We start from the raw sequence: 22,031 nt of genomic DNA on the forward strand, positions 1-22,031 counted from the left end.
CAATAACAGCATGTATCTATTATTAAACCTGAGTCTATTTAATATCTAACGTTAGATACTAACCTGTATCTAAGATGGTGATGCACTTTCAAACAGCTTGGTATATAATACTTGGTACTATAATAGTGCACCCCACGAGAGCTCCTCGTGGGATAAGCCTGGGGACAAAGTTAGCTCAAAGTGAGCTTGGACCAGAGGTCAAAGATCAGAGAACAAGATGAAGAAAGGGCAGGAGAGCACACTTGTTTAGCTGAGAGGGACAGGCGGTGACACAAGTCACCTCGTATGGCATCTCGTCCGAGGTCAGCAGGGGAGAACCTTTATAAACTCCCCGTGGCAAATTGTGAGGGATAAAACTTCTAGACAACAATATCTAATTTGAGGCTTTAAGTGTGAATTATTTTACAAATAGAGCAATGGACAAACAAATTGACTGTCTTACTTTTGTGGATGTTGTGTTCATACAGGGGGCGTGTCCTCTAGAGTAAGGGGAAGCTGATTGGTCAGCCACAGCACGTGCAGGGGGAGGTCCGTAGCACGCAGCGCGCGAAACTCTGATTCTGCAACAACATCTGAGACATCTGTCAAACGGTGGCTGCTAACTTACTTAGTTTAGTACGACTGAAATGCCTTACTTTATAGCAGCATAGCTAACTTCTTCCGATACTATTCACACATTTACGTCTGGCAACAAATATTAGAGAGGGATTTGCTTCGTTTCAACACTGCGAAGTCAAAGGACATGATCACCACCAGCTAGCCAGATAACCCGCGGGGTCTTCTGCAGCTAACTAGCTGGCTACCGCTAAACGTGGGGAGTTGACATCGTGAATGTCACTGAAAGGAGAGCATATTTTAAAGTGATATTCGCAAACTGTTGATATAAGATGGTTCTGCAAAACAGCGGAAGATACAAATCAGAGCGCGGACAAGGGGGTGATCAAGATAACCAGCAGTAAGTTGTTTCCCGTGGCTAACGTTAGCTAGACTAGCTTTCCTTCCATTGTCATTTCAGATGGACATGTCGGCACACCGATGACTTTACGGCTAGTAACTTCTCCTTTTATATGAATGGTGCTATATAAATGAAATTACATTGACATAGCTGTTGCATTACATTATTATTATCAATGCAACGTCATCTTACTGTCTGGTCATTTTAAACCAGGGATGGAGGATCTTCTATGTCTGCTGTCAAGAGGCTCGAACGCAGCCAGTTCACGGACGAGATGGACACCCGTTTCGGCTTTGAAAGGATGAAGGACCCGGGGGAAAAAACAGGCTGGTTGATAAACATGCATCCTGTAAGCCCGATTGATTCGTTTGAGTTGAAGCATTCTGCTTAGTTTATTAACCTAGCTATCAAGGGAAATAGTAATAGCCTGTTTATTACAAGTACATGTTTTCTGAATAAGATAACGTTAGCTATTTCATCTCATGGGAGTTATGATGATGTATTCTGCCCCCCTTAGACTGAAATCCTGGATGATGACAAAAGAATGATCAGCGCTGTGGACTATTATTTCATCCAGGATGATGGCAGCAGGTTCAAAGTGAGGAGCATTCTCAACATTAGTGAAAGAAGGATATCAGTTACACTCTCCGCTTCACTTCATTGGCACTCTCCTAACTTTCTGCTATTTGCTTCAGGTGGCCCTCCCCTTCAAACCATATTTTTACATAGCTACCAGAAAGGTAAGGTTTAGGGCTCCTCATTTATTTTAATAGGAACTCTATTTTTAAATGCTTACTTGCTTCACCGTACAGAACGTTGGTTGCTCAAATACATTGTTCCTCCTGTCTGCTCTACCCAGAACTGTGAAAGGGAGGTAAACTCATTTATGTCCAAGAAGTTCCAAGGGAAGTTGGCTAAGATTGATATAGTCCCTAAGGAAGACCTGGATCTGGTGAGATTTCATTTCATTTCAAACCTTTAAAAATAGTTACAGGTCTAAGTACATAAGTCTAGAGCCACAGTTTTAAACTCTGTGACCGGAGGAAGTACCTCCAGATGATGATACATAGAGAAAAAACACTCAAGATGTTGTCAGATCTGTAAAAAAATATTTAGGTAAACATTTTGTGAATTCTCCCAGTATGATTGCTAAGATGTTAATCTGTCTGTTTTCAAAGCCTAACCACCTGGTGGGACTGAAGAGGAGTTACATCAAGCTGTCCTTCAACACTGTGGACGACCTTATGAAGGTCAAACGTGAGATCTCTCCGTCTGTGCGCAAGAACCGAGAGAAGGAGAAGTCCAATGACATCTACACCTCTATGCTGTCAAGGTGATATTCCTCTGAATTATGAATTTTGTTCCGAATGATCATATTTTGTAATTAAATATTTAAATAGCCGTGTCCTGCCTTTCTGCTTCTTTAAGCGGTTACTTTAGATTTGACCTTCTCTTATCACTCTTTAGTGCATTGGCAGGTGGCAGTGTGATGGCAACAGACGAGGATGAGATGTCCAAGAAAATCTCTGACCAGATGGACAACATAGTGGATATGAGAGAGTACGATGTGCCCTACCACGTCCGCCTGTCTATTGACCTGAAGATCCACGTGGTAAGAACTCCTGAGGGGACGGGAGAACCTTAGCAGAGGGATGGGTGGGTGGGTGGGGTGTCCTTGAAACACCCTAGGTTATGTATTACTAATACACTCAACCTAGGAAACACCTAGTCTTGACAGTCCTGACCTGTGTGACTTTCCTAGGCCCACTGGTACAACGTGCGGTACCGAGGCAGCGCTTACCCTCCTGAGATAGTACGGAGAGATGATCTTGTGGAACGACCAGTAAGAACATTTCATATTGTCCTCCTTACATTGAGCATTACATTGGTACCTTTATCTTGTACATAATTATGACTAATAATAAATAAACACCATTGAATCCCTGTGGTATTTTCCTCCAGATATCCTGTTTCCAAGCTTCTATTTTCCTAGATGCCAGGGTCTTGCCTCCATATGTCTGTTAAGTGTGACCTACTGTTTTCAGAGGGGCTCATAATATATTCCCTGTCTCTCAGGACCCAGTGGTTCTAGCGTTCGACATAGAGACCACCAAGCTGCCTTTGAAATTCCCAGATGCTGAGACCGATCAGATTATGATGATATCCTACATGATTGATGGACAGGTGGGTTTTTTCCCTACATTGAGCCCAATATCTAGGTGCATTTCGGCTGTATGGATGCTATATTTTCTATTTTTGTAAATGTCGATGTTTCTTTACGTCGTGTCCCTGACAGGGCTTCCTCATCACCAACAGAGAGATAGTCTCTGAGGACATCGAGGACTTTGAGTTCACTCCCAAGCCAGAGTACGAGGGACCTTTCACTGTTTTCAATGAGCCTGATGAGGTAAGAACGATGCGTTATATGTTAAAGAAAATCTTTAGTTCATAGTATGTGCCTACTTACCTACCCCTTTTCTGGTTCCAGGCAGGACTCATAAAGAGGTTTTTTGAGCATGTCCAGGAAACGAAGCCAAACATCTTTGTAACTTATAACGGAGACTTCTTTGATTGGTGAGCCAGAGGGTCCTATGTTGTCTCCATCCTGTGAGTCTAGTGTTTGGTTTACTACTCTACACTGTCAACACCTTCCACTCCTGCTAACTGCTCCATGGTATTCTCTTCACTCCAGGCCCTTTGTGGAGACCAGGGCTGCCCACCACGAACTGGATATGTACAAGGAGATAGGCTTCCAGAAGGACAACCAGGGAGAGTACAAGGCAACTCAGGCCATTCACATGGACTGCTTAAGGTATGGACTCGGATCTTATGATGTACAGTATCTGGCATATGTGTCACGTGTCTGTATAGAGAGACAAACACACATGCTTCTCTGCCACAGGTGGGTGAAGCGAGACAGCTACCTGCCCGTGGGCAGTCATAACCTGAAGGCAGCAGCCAAGGCCAAGCTGAGCTACGACCCCGTGGAGCTGGACCCTGAGGAGATGTGCCGCATGGCTACCGAGGAGCCACAGGTGCATTGTGGGAGTTGTACACGCATCTCTAATAGATGTGGTTGAGGTGTAGATGTATTACATTTTGCATTCTTGTGGTGCTCTTGTTGTCTGCACGTTCTTACATGACTCCTTGTCCCCCTCTCTCTCTCTCTCTCTCTCTCTCTCTCTCTCTCTCAGACACTAGCCACCTACTCTGTGTCTGATGCTGTGGCCACTTATTACCTGTACATGAAGTATGTCCACCCGTTCATCTTCGCTCTCTGCACAATCATTCCTATGGAGCCCGATGAGGTTTGTCTCTAGTTCGCAGTTTCCAAAACAGTATAGATAATGTCAGTCGTTTTAGATTATATACACATAATATTAGACACATAATACACATTATATATACATAATACAATATATATGACATTTTTAGACAGATTTTTGGGCTGTGTGTGTTACGCTGTGTTTTCAGGTGCTGCGCAAGGGTTCGGGGACCCTGTGTGAAGCGCTTCTCATGGTGCAGGCCTTCCACGCCAACATCGTCTTCCCCAACAAGCAGGAGCAGGTCTTCAACAAGCTCACAGACGACGGCCACGTCTTGGACTCTGAGACCTACGTAGGCGGCCACGTGGAGGCTCTGGAGTCTGGAGTGTTCCGTAGTGACATCCCCTGCCGCTTCAAAATGGTACCATCCGTCCCAGTTTTGCCCTGTTTGGTGTAGTTTAATCCATTTGTCTGAGTGGGGGGTTGTGTCCCCGTGTGGTGACACTGTTTCCTGGTGTTACGGCAGAATCCGGCTGCGTTTGACTTCTTGCTCCAGCGCGTGGAGCATACGCTGCGCCACGCCATCGAGGAGGAAGAGAAGGTCCCCCTGGAGCAGGTCACGAACTTCAACGAGGTCCGTCAGCCTGAGCTACACCATGAGCCTAGTCGTCTTGAGGGGAATACTGAATCTCATGTCAAAAATGGTCTCTATGGCACCTTAAGAAGCCATCTGCCTCAGCAGTGTTCTAGTGGAAGCGCATTTACCGTTTTCATACTAATACACCCTGTCCTCTCCATCACTCCTGTCTGCTTCCCAGGTGTGTGATGAGATCAAGAAGAAACTGATCTCCCTAAAGGAGGTGCCCAACAGGATTGAGTGTCCCCTCATCTACCATCTGGACGTGGGGGCCATGTACCCCAACATCATCCTCACCAACCGACTGCAGGTAAAGCAGCTCAGCGACTGACCGATTTTCCACTCATTTTTCGTAACATGCAACGAGGCTCGTGAAGGGCCCAAATCTAAACCTGCTGGTCGTGTCCCTCAGCCCTCTGCGATCGTGGACGAGGCCACGTGTGCAGCCTGCGATTTCAACAAGCCAGGGGCCAACTGTCAGAGGAAGATGTCCTGGCAGTGGAGGGGAGAGATCAGTGAGCTGCTTGTTATTCTCTGCTTCAGCATCGGACTGCTGGTGGATGTACTGTGCATCCGGAAAGTATTCATATCCCTTCACTTTTTACAAATTATTAGGTTACAGCCTTATTCCAAAATGGAAGAAAAATATTTAAAATAAAAAAAAATCTACACACAATACCCCATAATGACAAAGTGAAAAAGGTTTTCGAAATGTTTGCAAATTTGTTAAAAATAAAACACCCATATCACATGCGCACATGTATTCATACCCTTTACTCAATACTTTGTTGAAGCACCTTTGGCAGTAATTACAGCTTCAAGTGTTCTTGAGTATGATGCTATAAGCTTGGCACACCTATTTTTGGGCAGTTTCTCCCATTCTTCTTTGCAGATCTTCTCAAACTCCATCAGGTTGGATGCGGAGCGTCGGTGCACCGCCATTTTCAGGTCTCGAGAGATGTCCAATCAGATTAGAGTCTGGGCTCTGGCTGGGCCACTCAAGGACATTCACAGACTTGTCCCGAAGCCACTCTGTTATCTTGGCCATGTGCTTAGGGTTGTTATATTGTTGGAGAGTGAACCTTCACCCCAGTCTGAGGTCCAGAGTGCCCTGGAGCAGGTTTTCATCAGTGATCTCTCTGCACATTGCTTCATTCATTTTTCCCTTGATCCTGATTAGTCTCCCAGTTCCTGCCACTCAAAAACATCCCCACAGCATGATGCTGCCCCCACCATGCTTCACTGTGGGGATGGTATTGACCAGGTGATAAGCAGTGCCTAGTTTCCTCCAGACACAACACTTGGCATTCAGCAAGAGTTCAATCTTGGTTTCATTAGACCAGAGAATTTTGTTGCTCATGGTCTTAGAGTCCTTTAGATGCCTTTTGGCAAACTCTACACAGGCTGTCATGTGCGTTTTGGCTTCTGTCTGGCCACTACCATAAAGTCTTAGTTGGTGGAGTGCTGCAGAGATGGTTGTCCTTCTGGAAGGTTCTCCCATCTCCATAGAGGAACGCTGGAGCTCTGTCAGTGACCATCTCCCTGACGAAGGAAGGCCCTTCTCCCCCGATTACTTAGTTTGTCTTCTATTTATGAATGATGGAGACCACTGTGCACGTTGGGACCTTAAATGCTGCAGACATTTTTTTGTACCCTTCTCCAGATCAGTGCCTTGATACAATCCTGTCTCGGAGGTCTACAGACAATTCCTTTGACTTCATGGCTTGGTTTGTGCTCTGACATGCACTGCCAACTGTGAGAGCTTATATAGACAGGCTTGTGCCTTTCCAAATCATGTCCAATCAATTGAATTTACCACAGTTGGACTCCAATCGAGTTGTGGGAATATGTATTATGTACATGTTATTTTTTTTATTTTTTTTTATACATTAGCAAAAGTAAAAAAAAAAAAAAATCACTTTGTCATATATAAATAAAAAAAAGTTTTGAAATAAGGCTGTAACATAACAAAATGTGAAAAAAGTGAAGGGATATGAATACTTTTCGGATGCACTGTAGCTGTGGTCTTCTTTTTATTCCCTGTCATATGAAAGTGCTTTATTAGTGCCATTGGAATAAGAAACCTGTTGATGTTATTGATAAGTCACTAGGAACAGGGAAGTAAAAGGGATTCCCTCCTCGATTTACACTGATCTTTCTTCCTGCCTCTTGTCTGCAGTGCCCGCCAGCCGCAGCGAGTTCCACCGTATCCAGCAGCAGCTGGAGTCTGAGAAGTTCCCCCCGTTCTTCCCCAACGGCCGGCCCCGCGCCTTCCACCAGCTGAACCGTGAGGAGCAGGCCCGGCACGAGAAGAAACGTCTGGCAGGTAAGACGGAGGGAGAGAGAGATAGATACAGAGATGGAGAGATAGACAGATAGGTGGGTAGATAGACAAGATTCTTTCTTTCTTTCTTTCTTTCTCTCTTTCTTTCTTTCTTTCTTTCTTTCTTTCTTTCTTTCTCTCCTACTTTCTTTCTTTCTCTCCTACTTTTTTTCTTTCTTTCTTTCTCTCCTTTCTTTCTTTCTCTCCTTCTTTCTTTCCTTCTTTCCTTCTTTCCTTCTTTCTTTCTTTCTTTCTTTCTTTCTTGTCTGTACAGTGCTACACATAATACAAACCCATTATCATACAATCCTCACATTTACCATACAGTCTCACGCTTACATATAATCACCAGCCATATTTACACATACACACACCTGTGCATACATTTGTACACATTGCACATGATGATTGAGGGGTTATTATTGTGGTGTCTTGTTGAGGAGTGAAATGGCAGAGGGGTCAAAGCTCCTCCTGAATCGGGCCCGTTTCCAAGGCCAGGTTCATGCTCTCTGGTACTTAATGTCCAAGATAAATGTTCCTCTTAGGCACAAAAAAAAAAACATTAAAAAGAAGAAGAATCTATTCTCTTTTTTGTTCTCTCTCCCTGTTCTGGTGACTGTGATGCCCAGCTTGTGTGACCCTTTCTGTGGCGTCTCTCCTCTGTGTCAGACTACTGCAGGAGGGCCTATAAGAAGGTGCACATGACCAGGCTGGAGCAGAGGGTCACCATCGTCTGCCAGCGGGAGAACTCCTTCTACGTGGACACAGTGCGAGCTTTCAGAGACCGGCGATATGAGTTCAAGGGGCTGCACAAGGTATCACCTGGGAACTAGTCTCTCGTACTGTATATAACGTAGAGTAGAAGTTTATAGATTCTGTGATTCAAGTATCGGGACTAATACTCTCATTAAATGTCAGGGGTGCAGACTTTGTACTTTTAGGTGAAAATAGCCGTTTTTAATCCAAAATAGGTCATTTGTTTGATCTGTGTATGTATGGGTTTGCATGTTTGTCAGCTTTTTCACCTCTGAAATGTGATGTGTCCCATCCTTTTCTAACGGGGGGTCCTGTTTGCCTGTCTCGTCCTCCTCTCCTGTGCTTCAGGTGTGGAAGAAGAAGCTGTCAGCAGCCCAGGACAGTGGGGACGCTGCTGAGATGAAGCGCTGCAAGAACATGGAGATCCTCTATGACTCCCTGCAAATGGCCCACAAGTGTATCCTCAACTCCTTCTATGGCTACGTGATGAGGAAAGGGTACGAACATCCGGAGAAGAATCTCTTTCTGTTTGATCGAATGTGCAAGTTGAATACAAGTGTACTGTTCGAAAGAAGATAATTATTGTCATACTGTATATGTGTATGTGTGTGTATACATATGTGTGCGGTTGTAGATGACCGAACCAGAGTTTGTGATGCTGTTTGTGTCCACCAGGGCGCGCTGGTACTCCATGGAGATGGCTGGCATTGTGTGCTACACCGGAGCCAACATCATCACCCAGGCCAGGGAGCTCATTGAACAGATAGGGTGAGGGCTGTGGCTATTCTCTTACTGCAACGACTTGAATGTTACACCATACGCCATCCTACATATATATTAGTACCATGACTTCAGCACACTCTGGAGAGGGACCATGACAATCCAAAAATGACATTCCTGTTTCGATATGAGAGCACATGTCCATAACTGCACCAAAATGTTACCTGCGTATGCTACAGGAGGCCCCTGGAGTTGGACACTGACGGTATCTGGTGTGTCCTGCCCAACACCTTCCCGGAGAACTTTGTGCTCAAGACGAGTAACGAGAAGAAGCCCAAGGTGACCATCTCCTACCCCGGAGCCATGCTCAACATCATGGTGAAGGAGGGCTTCACCAACGACCAGTATCAGGAGCTGGTGGACCCGGCCACCCTGACCTACGAGACGCGGTCGGAGAACAGCATCTTCTTCGAGGTGGACGGGCCCTACCTGGCCATGATCCTGCCGGCGTCCAAGGAAGAAGGGAAGAAGCTCAAGAAAAGGTTCACTTCTCTATTTATTTTATATTTTTTCTATCGTGACCTAATGACGGCTAACTAGCTAACTGGCCCAGGTGGCCTGACTCAGGGCCAGGGCTTTAGGGATTAGACTGAGTTTGCGGCGATGGTCTGTGCGCATGCCGACTACTTTCCTGCAAAGGACAATAAAGACAAATCTAATCTATAGCAATGTTTCCATCCACACGTTTTATGCATGAAAGTTTGTACCTTCGATCTCGTCGGATTTTCTCTTGTTCGATAAAAGGCTTTTGTTATAAACGCTTTATCCGATTTAAAGCTCTAGATGGAAACGCACGTTCACCGTCTTTATTCGCATTCATATTTTTAGCGATCCTCACATAATTCGATTGACAAGTGGATGGAAACGTCTTATATTGCTGTGGGTTCCTCTGCCGTGTCCAGGTACGCGGTGTTCAACGAGGACGGCTCCCTGGCTGAGCTGAAGGGCTTCGAGGTGAAGAGGAGAGGAGAGCTGCAGCTCATCAAGATCTTCCAGTCCTCCGTGTTCGAGGCCTTCCTCAAAGGCACCACTCTGGAGGAGGTGTACGCCTCGGTGGCCAAGGTGGCCGACTACTGGCTGGACGTGCTTTACAGCAAGGTGAGAACATTGTCCATGAGGTCTCTGACGAGGTTCTTGACTTAAAGGACAATGCTCGTTTTTGACAACCTGGACCTTATTTACGACATATTATAAGACGTTTGACTCACCGAGATCACTTTGGTGTAGTTCGGAGGCCTGTAGAAGAAATTTAAAATCCAGCGCGAGCCAGTATATCCATGTAATGGCGGTGGTGGGGGCAACGAGAATGCAGCTTCTAAAAATCTATTTTCTGCCGCGAAACGGTTGTTTTCATCAATCTGTCTTGATGAATCGCTAGTTGTGCTTACATAGAGCATAACTGTTGTGGTTTTCACATGCCATGATCTTTAGAAACGTCTTTCGAAACGAAATAGCTTCCTCACTTGCTCCAGCACTAATGCGCACAGCGCGCAATCGTTGCTCCAGCACGCTGTGCGCATGCGTGCTGGAGCAAGTGAGGAAGCTATTTCGTGTCTAAAGACGTTTCTAAAGATCATATTACAGAGGCATGTGAAATACCACAACAGGCCTATGCTCTCTATGTAAGCACAACTAGCGATTCATCAAGACAGATTGATGAAAACAACCGTTTCGCGGCAGAAAATAGATTTTTAGAAGCTGCATTCACGTTGCCCCCACCACCGCCATTACATGGATATACTGGCTCGTGCTGGATTTTAAATTTCTTCTACAGGCCTCCGAACTACACCAAAGTGATCTCGGTGAGTCAAACGTCTTATAATATGTCGTAAATAAGGTCCAGGTTGTCAAAAACGAGCATAACCCTAACCCTTTAATACACAGACTATTATAACTACTGGATAATCACACACAGCATAGCCTTGCTAAAATGTTGTTGATTCAAGTAACTAGCCAATTGTATTCTATTAGTTATTAGTCCATCTATGTGATCAACATTTAGCAGACATTAAGCCTCATTTCAGATGTTTCCCATCATGCCCTTGTTGATCAGGCTGCCAATATGCCCGACGCGGAGCTGTTTGAGCTGATCTCGGAGAACCGCTCCATGTCCAGGAAGCTGGAGGACTACGGCGAGCAGAAGTCCACCTCCATCAGCACGGCCAAGAGGCTGGCCGAGTTCCTGGGAGACCAGATGGTGAAGGACGCCGGGCTCAGCTGCCGCTACGTCATCTCCCGCAAACCAGAGGGCGCCCCTGTCACCGAGAGGTCAGCCGAACCACCCTCCGCCCCCTCCGGGAGGCAGATTCAGATTCCGGGACGTTTTTGTCTTTTTCGTTTTTCGTCCAGACAGCTCAGATTGATGATATCAATCATCGCTTGGTTACGCCCAGAACCTTTCAGCCGAGCGTTTTGTCGTTGATTGTGATCGAGTTGTATTTCTCTCTGCCTGACAGAGCCATCCCGCTGGCCATCTTCCAGACCGAGCCCAGCGTTAAGAAGCATTTCCTGCGCAAGTGGCTGAAGATGCCCAGTCTCCAGGAGCTGGACATCCGCACTGTAAGTCTACACCGTTGTCTGCGCACTCACTTAACCCTTGTGCCGGAACATCTGCGGTTTGGCCCTAATTATTTGTCTGGGAATTCTTCAGATCCTTGACTGGAATTACTACATCGAGAGACTGGGCAGTGCGATCCAGAAGATCATCACCATCCCAGCAGCTTTGCAACAGGTAGTTAGGTTGTCGTGTCGTGTTTAGAGGCGACTAGAGTGTTTCTGAAGTCTTTTTGCTCATGGACACCCCTCCCCTCCCAGGTGAAAAACCCTGTGCCCAGAGTTCGCCACCCAGACTGGCTCCACAAGAAGCTGCTGGAGAAGAACGACATCTACAAGCAGAAGAAGATCAGCGAGCTGTTCACCAGCGAGGGGAAGAGACAGGTACACTCAAAGTCAAGGTTATCTTAGGAAACTGTCACTCATCTCTCTGAAACAGCTGAAACTCATGGCCCTCCAGCGAGGAGAGAAGCCTGGTGTGAACCAGTCACCTCGCCCCTCTCTCTCTCTCTCTCTCTCTCACTCTCTGTCTCTGTCTCTCTCTCTCTCTCTGTCTCTCTCTCTCTGTCGCTCTGTCTCTCTCTCTTTCTCTCTCTCTCTCTCTCTCTCTCTCTCTCTCTCTCTCTCTCTCACTCACACACACACACACACACACCACACACACACACACCTCTCTCTACTGTTGCCCACCCTCTACTGTCTCTCTCAGGTGGCCCACCAGCCTGGCCCAGCAGACATGGAGGACTTCGGGCAGCCGGCCAAGCCCCTGCAGCCGGCCATCCTGATCAGCACCAAGCGCAAGCGTGCGAGCCAGGGCGAGGACAGCCAGGTGGAGTCCCAGGACACGGAGCTCACCCAGTCCTGGAGAGAGATCCTGGGGCCGCCCCCCCCTATGGGGGAAACACAGGTAGGCCCCGCCCCCCTCTTTTTCTGCAGACCATCGTCTGAATACCTGTTCAAAACAGGGTGTAGTGCCAGCTACGCATGAAGGCTTTGTTAGTTGGATGTCTTCTCTAACCTCCCGTACTGTGTGTGTGTTGTGTGTGTTGTGTGTGTTGTGTGTTGTGTGTGGTGTGTGTGTGTGTGTGTGTGTGTGTGTGCGCGTGTGTGTGTGCAGGAGGAACGCCTGGTGTGGCTGCGCTACCATAAGAAGAAGTGGGAGCTGCAGCTGAAGCAGAGGAAGGAGAGGAGGAAGAAGAGGAGGCTGCTGGATGGAGAGGCTCAGCCCGTCGGGGGAGGGCTGATCAGGGACGGACCCACCAAGGGCCTGGGCAGCTTCCTCCGCAAGACGGCTCGCAGCATCCTGGACATGCCCTGGCAGATCGTACAGGTGGGCCGGACGCCATGGTCTGAATCCAGCCGGGGTCTCACGAGCACACCGAGCGGAATTTTAGAACTCTACACTGCTAAACATCGTTGTACTTGTAGCTACGGAAATATGAGGGATGTTTTAGGGGATGTGTCTTTAAGCGTCGATGTCCCATTCGCTCTGCTCCTCCAGATTGCAGAGACCAGCCACCCTGGCCTGTACAAGCTGTGGGCCGTGATCGGCAGCGACCTGCACTGCATGAAACTCAACATCCCCAGAGTGTTCTACGTCAACCAGAAGGTCCCCAAGCAGGAGGAGGGAGCCACTTACAAGAAGGTAACAACATATTCAGTGTGATGGAGTCTTTGACACTGACGGATAACGGAGCAAGACATGTTTTAGGTTTTTATGATTACGTTTACAAGTATGTGTTTTCAGCAAAATGTGTCGGGAGGTGCTATAAAATGGCATGTCTGGTCGGGGGGTTGATGTGTCTAGTCTCTCTCTAGACTTAAATATTGCGTTAAATCGCTGTGTTCCGCATACTACTGTTCATGATAGAGTCTGTGCCACTTCGCCGCCCAAGCTGGTGTTCTGAGGGTGTATCAATGGTTAAAAATTGAAAGAGTGACAGGTTCGTAGCAGCAAATGGGAGACGCTAGCCCAGGTTAGATGGGCGGGGCATATCTACGGGTGGGAGTGCCTGATCGCGAAAGTCGTTACTGATTGGTGTCGGCGGGATTCCTGCGAAACCAAATGAATCGCCGGGATTCGAGCACCAGATTTTTGCACGAAGCGTCCCAGACCCATAAAGAGATCTGCATCATGCAGTCACGTCGTTAGCGTAGCTTCTGCAGTGTGTCAGCGAGAGAGCTCTCGTGGGTCTGGCATTGACACTGGGCCGCTGTCCCGTGTGCCGCAGGTAAACCGGATGCTGCCGCGCTCCAACATGGTGTACTACCTGTACCAGTACTCCGTCCCCGAGGACATGTACCAGGAGCACGTCAACGAGATCAACGCAGACCTCTCCGCCCCAGACATAGAGGGCGTCTACGAGACCCAGGTACTGTGGACCACATATTGCCGCCCCCCCCCCCCCCCCTCACAGAGCTCGTCTGTGTGCGGATGGCGTACGGGTCAGTAAGGGGTCCTGTTCTGTCTCCGTCTGAGACAGCGTGTCGCTGACGCGCGTCCTCTCCCTCCCAGGTGCCCCTGCTGTTCCGAGCGCTGGTGCAGCTGGGCTGCATGTGCATGGTCAACAAGCAGGTGGTGAGGAGCCTGGCCGGCAGGGAGGCCGACACCTTCGACCTGGAGCACCTGGAGATGAGGTCACTGGCCCAGTTCAGCTACCTGGAGCCTGGTATGCCCCCCCACCCCCCCCTTTCCACTGACGGACACGACTGGTATTTGATCCCAGGGAGGTTTGTAAATGGTTTTGTTTGCGTTTCTCTAACAGGAAGTGTGCGACACATCTACCTGTACCATCACAGCCAGGGACACAAGGCTCTGTTCGGCCTGTTCATCCCCTCACAGCGCAAGGCCAGCGTCTTCGTCCTGGACACGGTACCACCAGCAGCATTCTTCATTACAGCCATCCTGCCCGTCTGCCTTGCCTAGTCTTGAGAAGTACAGGGTGTATAGAAATGTATGTACGCTATATTATTCATGTGCTAACGTGCAAACTCCCTTCCTCCGGGGTCAAGGTTCGCAGTAACCAGATGCCCAACCTGAGCACGGTGTACGGGGCGGAGCGCGCCGCCCTGCTGGAGAAAACCAGCGAGGAGCTGCTGCCCCCCGAGAAACACAACTTCGAAGTGCGGGCAGAGAACGACGTCAAGGCCATCTACCGCGCCCTGCAGCGCATCCTGCTCAACTACAAGGTACTGGGCTCTCTCCCTCTCTGGCTCAGCCTGTACCGGCTCGGTCTAATGACTAGTCACAAGGGGCATATGGTTTTCTAACGGTCTCTCTGTATTTTTAATGGTCTCTCTCTGTCTTTCTAACTGATCTCTGTCTTTCTAACTGGTCTCTGTCTTTCTAACTGGTCTCTGTCTTTCTAACTGGTCTCTCTCTTTATAACTGGTCTCTCTCTTTCTAACTGGTCTCTTGTCTTTCTACCTGGTCACTGTTTTTCTAATTGGCCTCTCTCTTTCTAACTGGTCTCTCTCTGTCTTTCTAACTGATCTCTGTCTTTCTAACTGGTCTCTCTCTTTCTAACTGGTCTCTCTCTTTCTAACTGGTCTCTTGTCTTTCTACCTGGTCGCTGTTTTTCTAACTGGCCTCTCTCTTTCTTTCTAACTAGTCTCTCTGGCTTTGTAACTGGTCTCTCTCTGGCTTTGTAACTGGTCTCTCTCTATCATTGTAAATGGTCTTTGTCTTTGTAACGGCCTCAGAACTGATCTCCCTCTGTCTGTCTAACTGGTCTCTCCATCTGTCTAACTGGTCTCTCTTGTCTCTGTCTTTCTAACAGTCTCTCTCTGTCTTTGTAGCAGTCTCTCTCTGTCTTTGTAACAGTCTCTCTGTCTTTGTAACAGTCTCTCTCTGTCTTTGTAACAGTCTCTCTCTGTCTTTGTAACAGTCTCTCTCTGTCTTTGTAACAGTCTCTCTCTGTCTCTCTAACTGGTCTCTCTCTGTCTCTCTCTGTCTTTGTAACCGGTCTCTCTGTGTCTTTCTAACAGTCTCTCTCTTTGTAACAGTCTCTCTCTGTCTCTCTAACTGGTCTCTCTCTGTCTTTGTACCGGTCTCTCTCTGTCTCTCTAACTGGTCTCTCTCTGTCTTTGTAACTGGTCTCTCTCTGTCTTTGTAACCGGTCTCTCTCTGTCTTTGTAACCGGTCTCTCTCTGTCTTTGTAACCGGTCTCTCTCCTCCCCGTCCTCAGGAGGAGCGTCGCGGGCCCACCCTGGTGGCGGTCCATTCTAACTGGGAGCTGCGGCGCCTGGCGGCCGGCATGCCGGTGCTGGAGGAGTTCCCGGTGGTGCCGGTGCACGTGGTGGACGAGATCAGCTACAACGTGCTGGACTGGCAGCGCCACGGCGCCCGCCGCATGCTGAGACACTACCTCAACCTGGACAGCTGCCTGTCCCAGGCCTTCGACATGGCCAGGTGGGAGCGCACACGGCCGCGTGTCCACAGCTCTCTCTCTCTCTCTGTCTGTCTCTCTCTCTCTCACTCTGTGTCTCTCTGTCTGTCTCTCTCTGGCTCTCTCTCTGGCTCTCTGTCTCTCTCTCTCTCTCTCTCTCTCACTCTCTCTGTCTCTCTGTCTCACTCTGTCACTCTGTCTCACTCTCTGTCTCTGTCTGTCTCTCTCACTCTCTCTCTCTCTCTCTCTCTCACTCTCTCTCACTCTCTCTGTCTCTCTCTCTCACTGTCGCTCTGTCTCTCTCACTTTCTCTCTCTCTCTCTGTCTCTCTCTCTCTCTCTCTCTCTCTCTCTCTCCCCCCCCCCCCCCCCCCTTATTATCTCTCTTTAGGACTCAGCTGACTGTCCCCTCTTCCCCCCCTTCTCCTCAGATACTACCACCTGCCGGTGGGGAACCTGCCCCAGGACGTGTCCATCTTCGGCTCCGACCTCTTCCTGGCCAGACACCTGAGGAAGCACAACCACCTGCTGTGGCTGTCCCCCACGGCCAGGCCTGACCTCGGGGGCAAGGAGGCCGACGACAGCCGCCTGATCATGGAGAACGACGACCGGGGCTCCGTGGAGATCAACGCTCAGGGCTGCTACTCCACAGGTATACACACTCTCTCACACACACACACACACACACACACACACACACACACACACACAGATAAACATACACACAGATAAACATACTCATAATCAACATGTGGTGAAGCAGTCCCACACAGCCCCAGCTGTGTTTACTAACAGCAGGTTTGAGAACGAGCATTGTTGTGATTTGTAGGTGTCTGTTATTGCACTACCAAAATGAAATTAATAAATTAAAATGAATTAATAACTGATTTTTATTAATTCATTTTTTATTAAATTTTTTATTTTATTTAATTAATTATTTGCATTAATTCAATAAAACTCATTTTTATTCATTCACGCGTGTGCGTGATCTCGTCTGTGCCAGTGTGCGTGGAGCTGGACCTCCAGAGCCTGGCCGTGAACACGATCCTGCAGTCCCAGCATGTGAACGACATGGAGGGCGGAGCCAGCCTGGGCGTCAGCTTCGACGTCATCCAGCAGGCCTCCCTGGAGGAGATGATGTCGGGGAACCAGGGCGCCAGCGCCGTGGCCAGCTACGACGAGACGGCGCTCTGCTCCAACACCTTCAGGTCTCCGCCTCCTCGCAACACACCACACCCTCCTAGCCAGAGCTCTCAGATACCTTCTACACAACATGGGATGTGCTTGACTGTGATTTAATAGACAGAACAATACAATTATATTTTATGATACACCTCTATTAAATCAAATCAAACTTTATTTGTATAGCGCATTTCATACACAGAGGCAACACAATGCGCTTTACAGAGAGCAATGGGAGGGTGGGCATAGGTCCCACCCCTACATATTCCAGAGGGAAGCAAAAAAAACTGTTTCACCCAGGGGCCAGAAAAGTGAGCTGTGAAAAGTTCTTCTCTGTCATCTAAACGGTTGTGTGTGGTGCGCTGTTTGTGTGAGCAGGATCCTGAAGAGCATGGTCGTGGGCTGGGTGAGGGAGATCACGCAGTATCGCAACGTGTACGCCGACAACCAGGTGATGCACTTCTACCGCTGGCTGCGCTCGCCCAGCTCGCTGCTGTACGACCCGGCGCTGCACCGCACCCTGCACAACATGATGAAGAAGGTCTTCCTGCAGTGAGTCACGCTAGTCTGGGGCCTAGCTCTCTCTCTCACTCTCTCTCTCTCTCTCTCTCTCTCTCTCTCACTCTGTCTCTGTCTCTCTCTCGCTCACTCTCTGTCTCTCTCTCACTCTCTCTCTCTCTGTCTCTCTCTCACTCTCTCTCTCTGTCTCTCTCTCTCTCTCTCTCTGTCTCTCTCTCACTTTGTCTCTCTCACTCTCCCTCTTTCTCTCTCTCTCTCTCTCTTTTTGTCTCTCTCTCTGTCTCTCTCTCACTATCTGTTTCTCTCTCTCTCTCTCTCTCTCTCTCTCTCACTGTAGATCCTGAGGCCCGGAAGACCTCAGGAAACCCTTATTATCTCTCTTGAGGACTCTACCAGCTGACTGTCCCCTCTTCTCCCCCTCCTCCTCAGATACTATTCTTCTCGTTCGGTGTTGTTTCGCCGGTCTAGAGCGGAAGCGCGATGACGCATAATCATCCGGTCTGGACCGGAAGACGGAACAGTTGTTGTAATGTTTTTACTGTAGGCTGCACATGGTGAAGTTTAGAGTAGATAACATTCGCGATGGCATCACCAGGCATAACACCGATGAAAATTGTAAAAGAAGATGCGAGGAGAACTACCGGTTAAGGACAAATAAAGCAAGCGGATGTTGGAGGCGGGCTCTACAGGCTCGAGCCGGATGAGGGGGCGGGCTTAAGGCAGTGAAGTAAATAGATACCAGGCTCTTCTCCCCGAGGAGAGACTGGTGACACGAGTCTAGAGTCACACAACTACCGCCTCTATACCGCCTCTACGCTCTCCTGTGCTTGAGCTCTTTCACATGAACGGGAACGTGTTTATGTGATACCGGTCTGTCGTAAGCTCTAGCCATCGTCTAGTTAGGATGACGCCACGGTTGATGGTGGTTTTCTGTCTCTCTGCTCCCAGACTGGTGGCAGAGTTCAAGAGGCTGGGCTCCACTGTGGTCTACGGGAACTTCAACAGAATCATCCTGTGCACCAAGAAACGCAGAATCGACAACGCTCTCGGCTATGTGGAGTACATCACCAATAGGTTAGTAATCCCGCCAGGCGCTGGATCTCATAATAATTTCCTTTAAGTGTAAACGGTTGCAGACTGGGTTTTGTGATTAAACTGTAACTTTTCAAACTTTCACACTTTGTCTTTTATTATTTCCACTCCTCCCAGTATTCACTCCCGGGAAATCTTCCATTCCCTTTCCATCTCGTTCTCCCGCTGCTGGGAGTTTGTCCTGTGGATGGATCCGGCCAACTTCGGAGGGGTGAAGGGCAAGCTCCCCTCCAGCCTTCTCTGTGGAGAGGTACCTCAATACACGCCTGCCCCCGGCTCAATAAAGATCATCGTCTTCTCAAAGCGGCGTTAAGTGTTAAAACATCGCCGACGACCGCCATTTTGCTTTCAGGGCGGAGCGGCGGAGAAGAAGAAAGGGAGAGGGGAGGGAGAGGAGGAAGAGGGCAGTGAGGACGAGGAGGAAGACGGGAACCAGCAGGAGGAGGACGGAGACGGGGAGACGGACGAGGTGGAGGAGCTGATCGAGAGCAGCTGGAACATCATGCAGTACCTGCCCCAGACCGCCTCCTGTCAGAAGTACTTCCTCATGATCATCTCAGGTAACGCAGCGGCCATTTTGTGACCTCCGAAGCCGGGTTCCCATACAGCATCCGCGACGAGGCACTAGTTCCTCTCGTCTTTCCATAAGAGTTGACGGGTTGAGTACGCCGGTCCAAGTAGGCAGCTGCTGTACGAAGCTACGAGCTACTAAACTGTCATTTAATTCAAAAAAATGTCTGTTGCATGTGAACCGGACAGTCTTGTTATATCACACTAACATTGTCTCCCGGTCTTCAAAGTCTTTTCTAGATAAAAAGACATAGCTAGCTCTCTACCTCTTTCCAAAGAGCACCGCATTCTGGCATTACTATACATCCAACAGAAGCGGTCCCCACCACTGCTGTCTTTTCTAGATAAACCAGAAGTACATAAACCAGAACATTCCAGAAGGATTGATGGCTCATGTACAGTTTTATCACTTCACCCTTTTCTGCTCTCTGCTCCCTCCCAGCCTACATCGCTGCTGTCTACCACAGCATGAGGGAGGAGCTACGACGGAACGCCCCTGGGGCCACGCCCGTCAAGAGGCGGGGGGGAAGCCAGGCTTCCCAGCAGGCAGCTGGGGACTTGAGTGCCCTTCCAGGTACGTTTAAGGAGACACATCGTGTAACCAACCACGGGTCTGCATGTTACTGTGCGTGTTTGGTTGCAACGGTTTGGTTTGTCAATGTCTTTTTGATGTATCGTTTCTGTCGACCTGACCTATATCCCCCCCAGGTATGATCTCCTTCTCCCAGGAGTACGTGTCCAGCGAGCTGACCCAGAACCTGTTCACCATCACCCAGAAGATCCAGAAGAAGGTGTCCGGCACCAGGAGTGGGACCCAGCCCTCCGAGATGTTCCCTGTCCTGCCAGGCTCTCACCTGCCTCTCCACAACCCGGCCCTGGAGTTCATCAAATACGTCTGCCAGGTACTGTGGAGCCAAGCTCACTTTTACAGTTTTCTCATTGCCTAATGATTGGATAGACTTGATACGTTGTTGTTGTTGTTGCTGTTGCTGTTGTTGTTGCTGTTGTTGCTGTTGTTGTCAGTGCTGTGAGGCTGCAGTCTCTGGTTGTATACTGACAGTGGTGTCCTCTCTCTCCTGTGTCCTAGGTCCTCTCTCTGGACGGCAACATCGTGAACCAGGTGAACAAGCTGAAGAGGGACCTGCTGCGCCTGGTGGACGTGGGAGAGTTCTCGGAGGAGAGCCAGTTCCGTGACCCCTGCAACTCCTACGTCCTGCCTGAGGTCATCTGCCACCACTGTAACTTCTGCCGCGACCTCGACCTCTGCAAGGACCCCTCGGTGGCCCAGGTCAGTGCCAGTCACTTTAGAACCTATGTACACATGGTCATGAAGGCACACTCCTACATTTTCAACCTTCCTTCATGATGCCCTCTGTTTCCTCACGCTGCGTCTATCAACCTGTGTAGGACAACACCTGTTGTCATGTTATATACAGCTTGTAGCCCACCTGTTGTCATGTTATATACAGCTTGTAGACCACCTGTTGTCATGTTATATACAGCTTGTAGACCATCTGTTGTCATGTTAAATACAGCTTGTAGACCACCTGTTGTCATGTTATATACAGCTTGTAGACCACCTGTTGTCATGTTATATACAGCTTGTATACCATCAGTTGTCACGTTATATACAGCTTGTATACCATCTGTTGTCATGTTATATACAGCTTGTAGACCACCTGTTGTCATGTTATATACAGCTTGTAGACCACCTGTTGTCATGTTATATACAGCTTGTATACCACCTGTTGTCATGTTATATACAGCTTGTATACCACCTGTTGTCATGTTATATACAGCTTGTAGCCCATCTGTTGTCACGTTATATACAGCTTGTATACCATCTGTTGTCATGTTATATACAGCTTGTAGACCACCAGTTGTCACGTTATATACAGCTTGTATACCATCTGTTGTCATGTTATATACAGATTGTAGACCTCCTGTTGTCATGTTATATACAGCTTGTAGACCATGCCTCGTCTGTTGACAGGACGGCTCCATCCTGCCCCAGTGGTTCTGCTCCAACTGCCAGGCCCAGTATGAGACCGAGTCCATCGAGATGGCACTGGTGGAGGCCCTGCAGAAGAAACTGATGAGCTACACCCTGCAGGACCTGGTGAGAGACTAGGGGGGGGAATTGATTCTGTCAGAATTGCAATTTTATTCTCGATGATTAAAGATCGATTCACAAATTCCGGGGGGGGGGATAAAATAATGTTTTGATTTGATTTGATTTTTTTGGGAAAATGTATTTTGGGATTTAATCCTGTTTTCACAATAATTTTGTGCTTGGGATGTATTTCAGTGTTAATAATAATAATAATAAGGGACCACCGAAGTCAAATGGTGGAAATGTCATTGAAAATTCTATCATAATCAAATTGAATCGGCGATAATCGATGTGAAATCGAATCGTGAGATCACTACCGATTCCACCCTCTTCATGCTGGGACTTGCCGATGTTGGAATAGATACCGGCTTGATTTGAGCCCAACTGGTTTCTGTGAACTGCTAACTCCTCAGTGAGTAACTGCCCTCTCACTCAACTGCAGGTGTGTTCTAAGTGTAAAGGGGTGAAGGAGTCCAACATGCCGTTGTATTGCCACTGTGCCGGAGACTTTGACCTCACCTTCCCCACCAAGGTACAGCATTGTGCTCCAACGAGACATGTTGAATTTGAGAGGTTTTTATGTTCTCCTAAATATTTAACAATGTTTGAAAATGTACTTACTCCTCTCTTCCCTCTCCCCTGTCTCATCCCGGACCACAGAGGTTCTCTGAGCAGATCAGAGTGTTCCAGAACATTGCGCAACATTACAGCATGAGCTTCCTGGAAGAGACCATCGACTGGCTGCTGACCATGAGCCCACAGATCAGCCAGGCCTCACACTAACTATAACAACCACTGGCTTACGTTCGCTTGCTAGTTTCTGTGACCGTGTTCGGTGATCTTGTATAAAATGTTTTGGCTTAGAGACACACAGGCGCTGTGGAGGAAGAGAAGGGGG

The 22,031-nt window shown here is 48.4% G+C and overlaps 1 protein-coding gene across 2 annotated transcripts; it reads left to right on the top strand.

Annotated features, from left to right (window-relative positions):
• Positions 1 to 887: 887 nt before the first annotated feature.
• On the top strand, positions 888 to 21,991 carry pole (polymerase (DNA directed), epsilon; the record flags this gene model as incomplete). Of its 2 annotated transcripts, none has more annotated exons than XM_084457529.1 (48): positions 888 to 955; positions 1,169 to 1,304; positions 1,473 to 1,553; positions 1,651 to 1,695; positions 1,815 to 1,907; positions 2,134 to 2,288; positions 2,423 to 2,567; positions 2,718 to 2,798; positions 3,032 to 3,139; positions 3,252 to 3,362; positions 3,444 to 3,529; positions 3,648 to 3,767; positions 3,858 to 3,990; positions 4,150 to 4,263; positions 4,430 to 4,642; positions 4,748 to 4,855; positions 5,040 to 5,168; positions 5,271 to 5,373; positions 7,038 to 7,184; positions 7,851 to 7,996; positions 8,286 to 8,434; positions 8,613 to 8,705; positions 8,897 to 9,199; positions 9,620 to 9,815; positions 10,771 to 10,985; positions 11,174 to 11,276; positions 11,368 to 11,448; positions 11,532 to 11,654; positions 11,980 to 12,177; positions 12,388 to 12,600; positions 12,772 to 12,915; positions 13,502 to 13,642; positions 13,786 to 13,939; positions 14,036 to 14,142; positions 14,283 to 14,459; positions 15,458 to 15,681; positions 16,089 to 16,309; positions 16,661 to 16,865; positions 17,218 to 17,391; positions 18,307 to 18,432; positions 18,568 to 18,700; positions 18,803 to 19,010; positions 19,463 to 19,594; positions 19,729 to 19,922; positions 20,108 to 20,308; positions 21,014 to 21,139; positions 21,576 to 21,665; positions 21,794 to 21,991. In XM_084457529.1, the coding sequence occupies 48 exons, from the start codon at positions 888 to 890 to the stop codon at positions 21,914 to 21,916; spliced, it is 6,876 nt and encodes a 2,291-aa protein (XP_084313655.1). In that variant the 3' UTR covers positions 21,917 to 21,991. The 2 variants fall into 2 exon arrangements, with proteins under 2 accessions (XP_084313655.1, XP_084313656.1); XM_084457530.1 differs by having other exon boundaries at positions 18,818 to 19,010.
• Between the last annotated feature and the right edge of the window lie 40 nt (positions 21,992 to 22,031).

This window comes from Borostomias antarcticus (genome assembly GCF_949987555.1).
Source record: "Borostomias antarcticus genome assembly, chromosome: 23".
NCBI lineage: Eukaryota > Metazoa > Chordata > Actinopteri > Stomiiformes > Stomiidae > Borostomias > Borostomias antarcticus.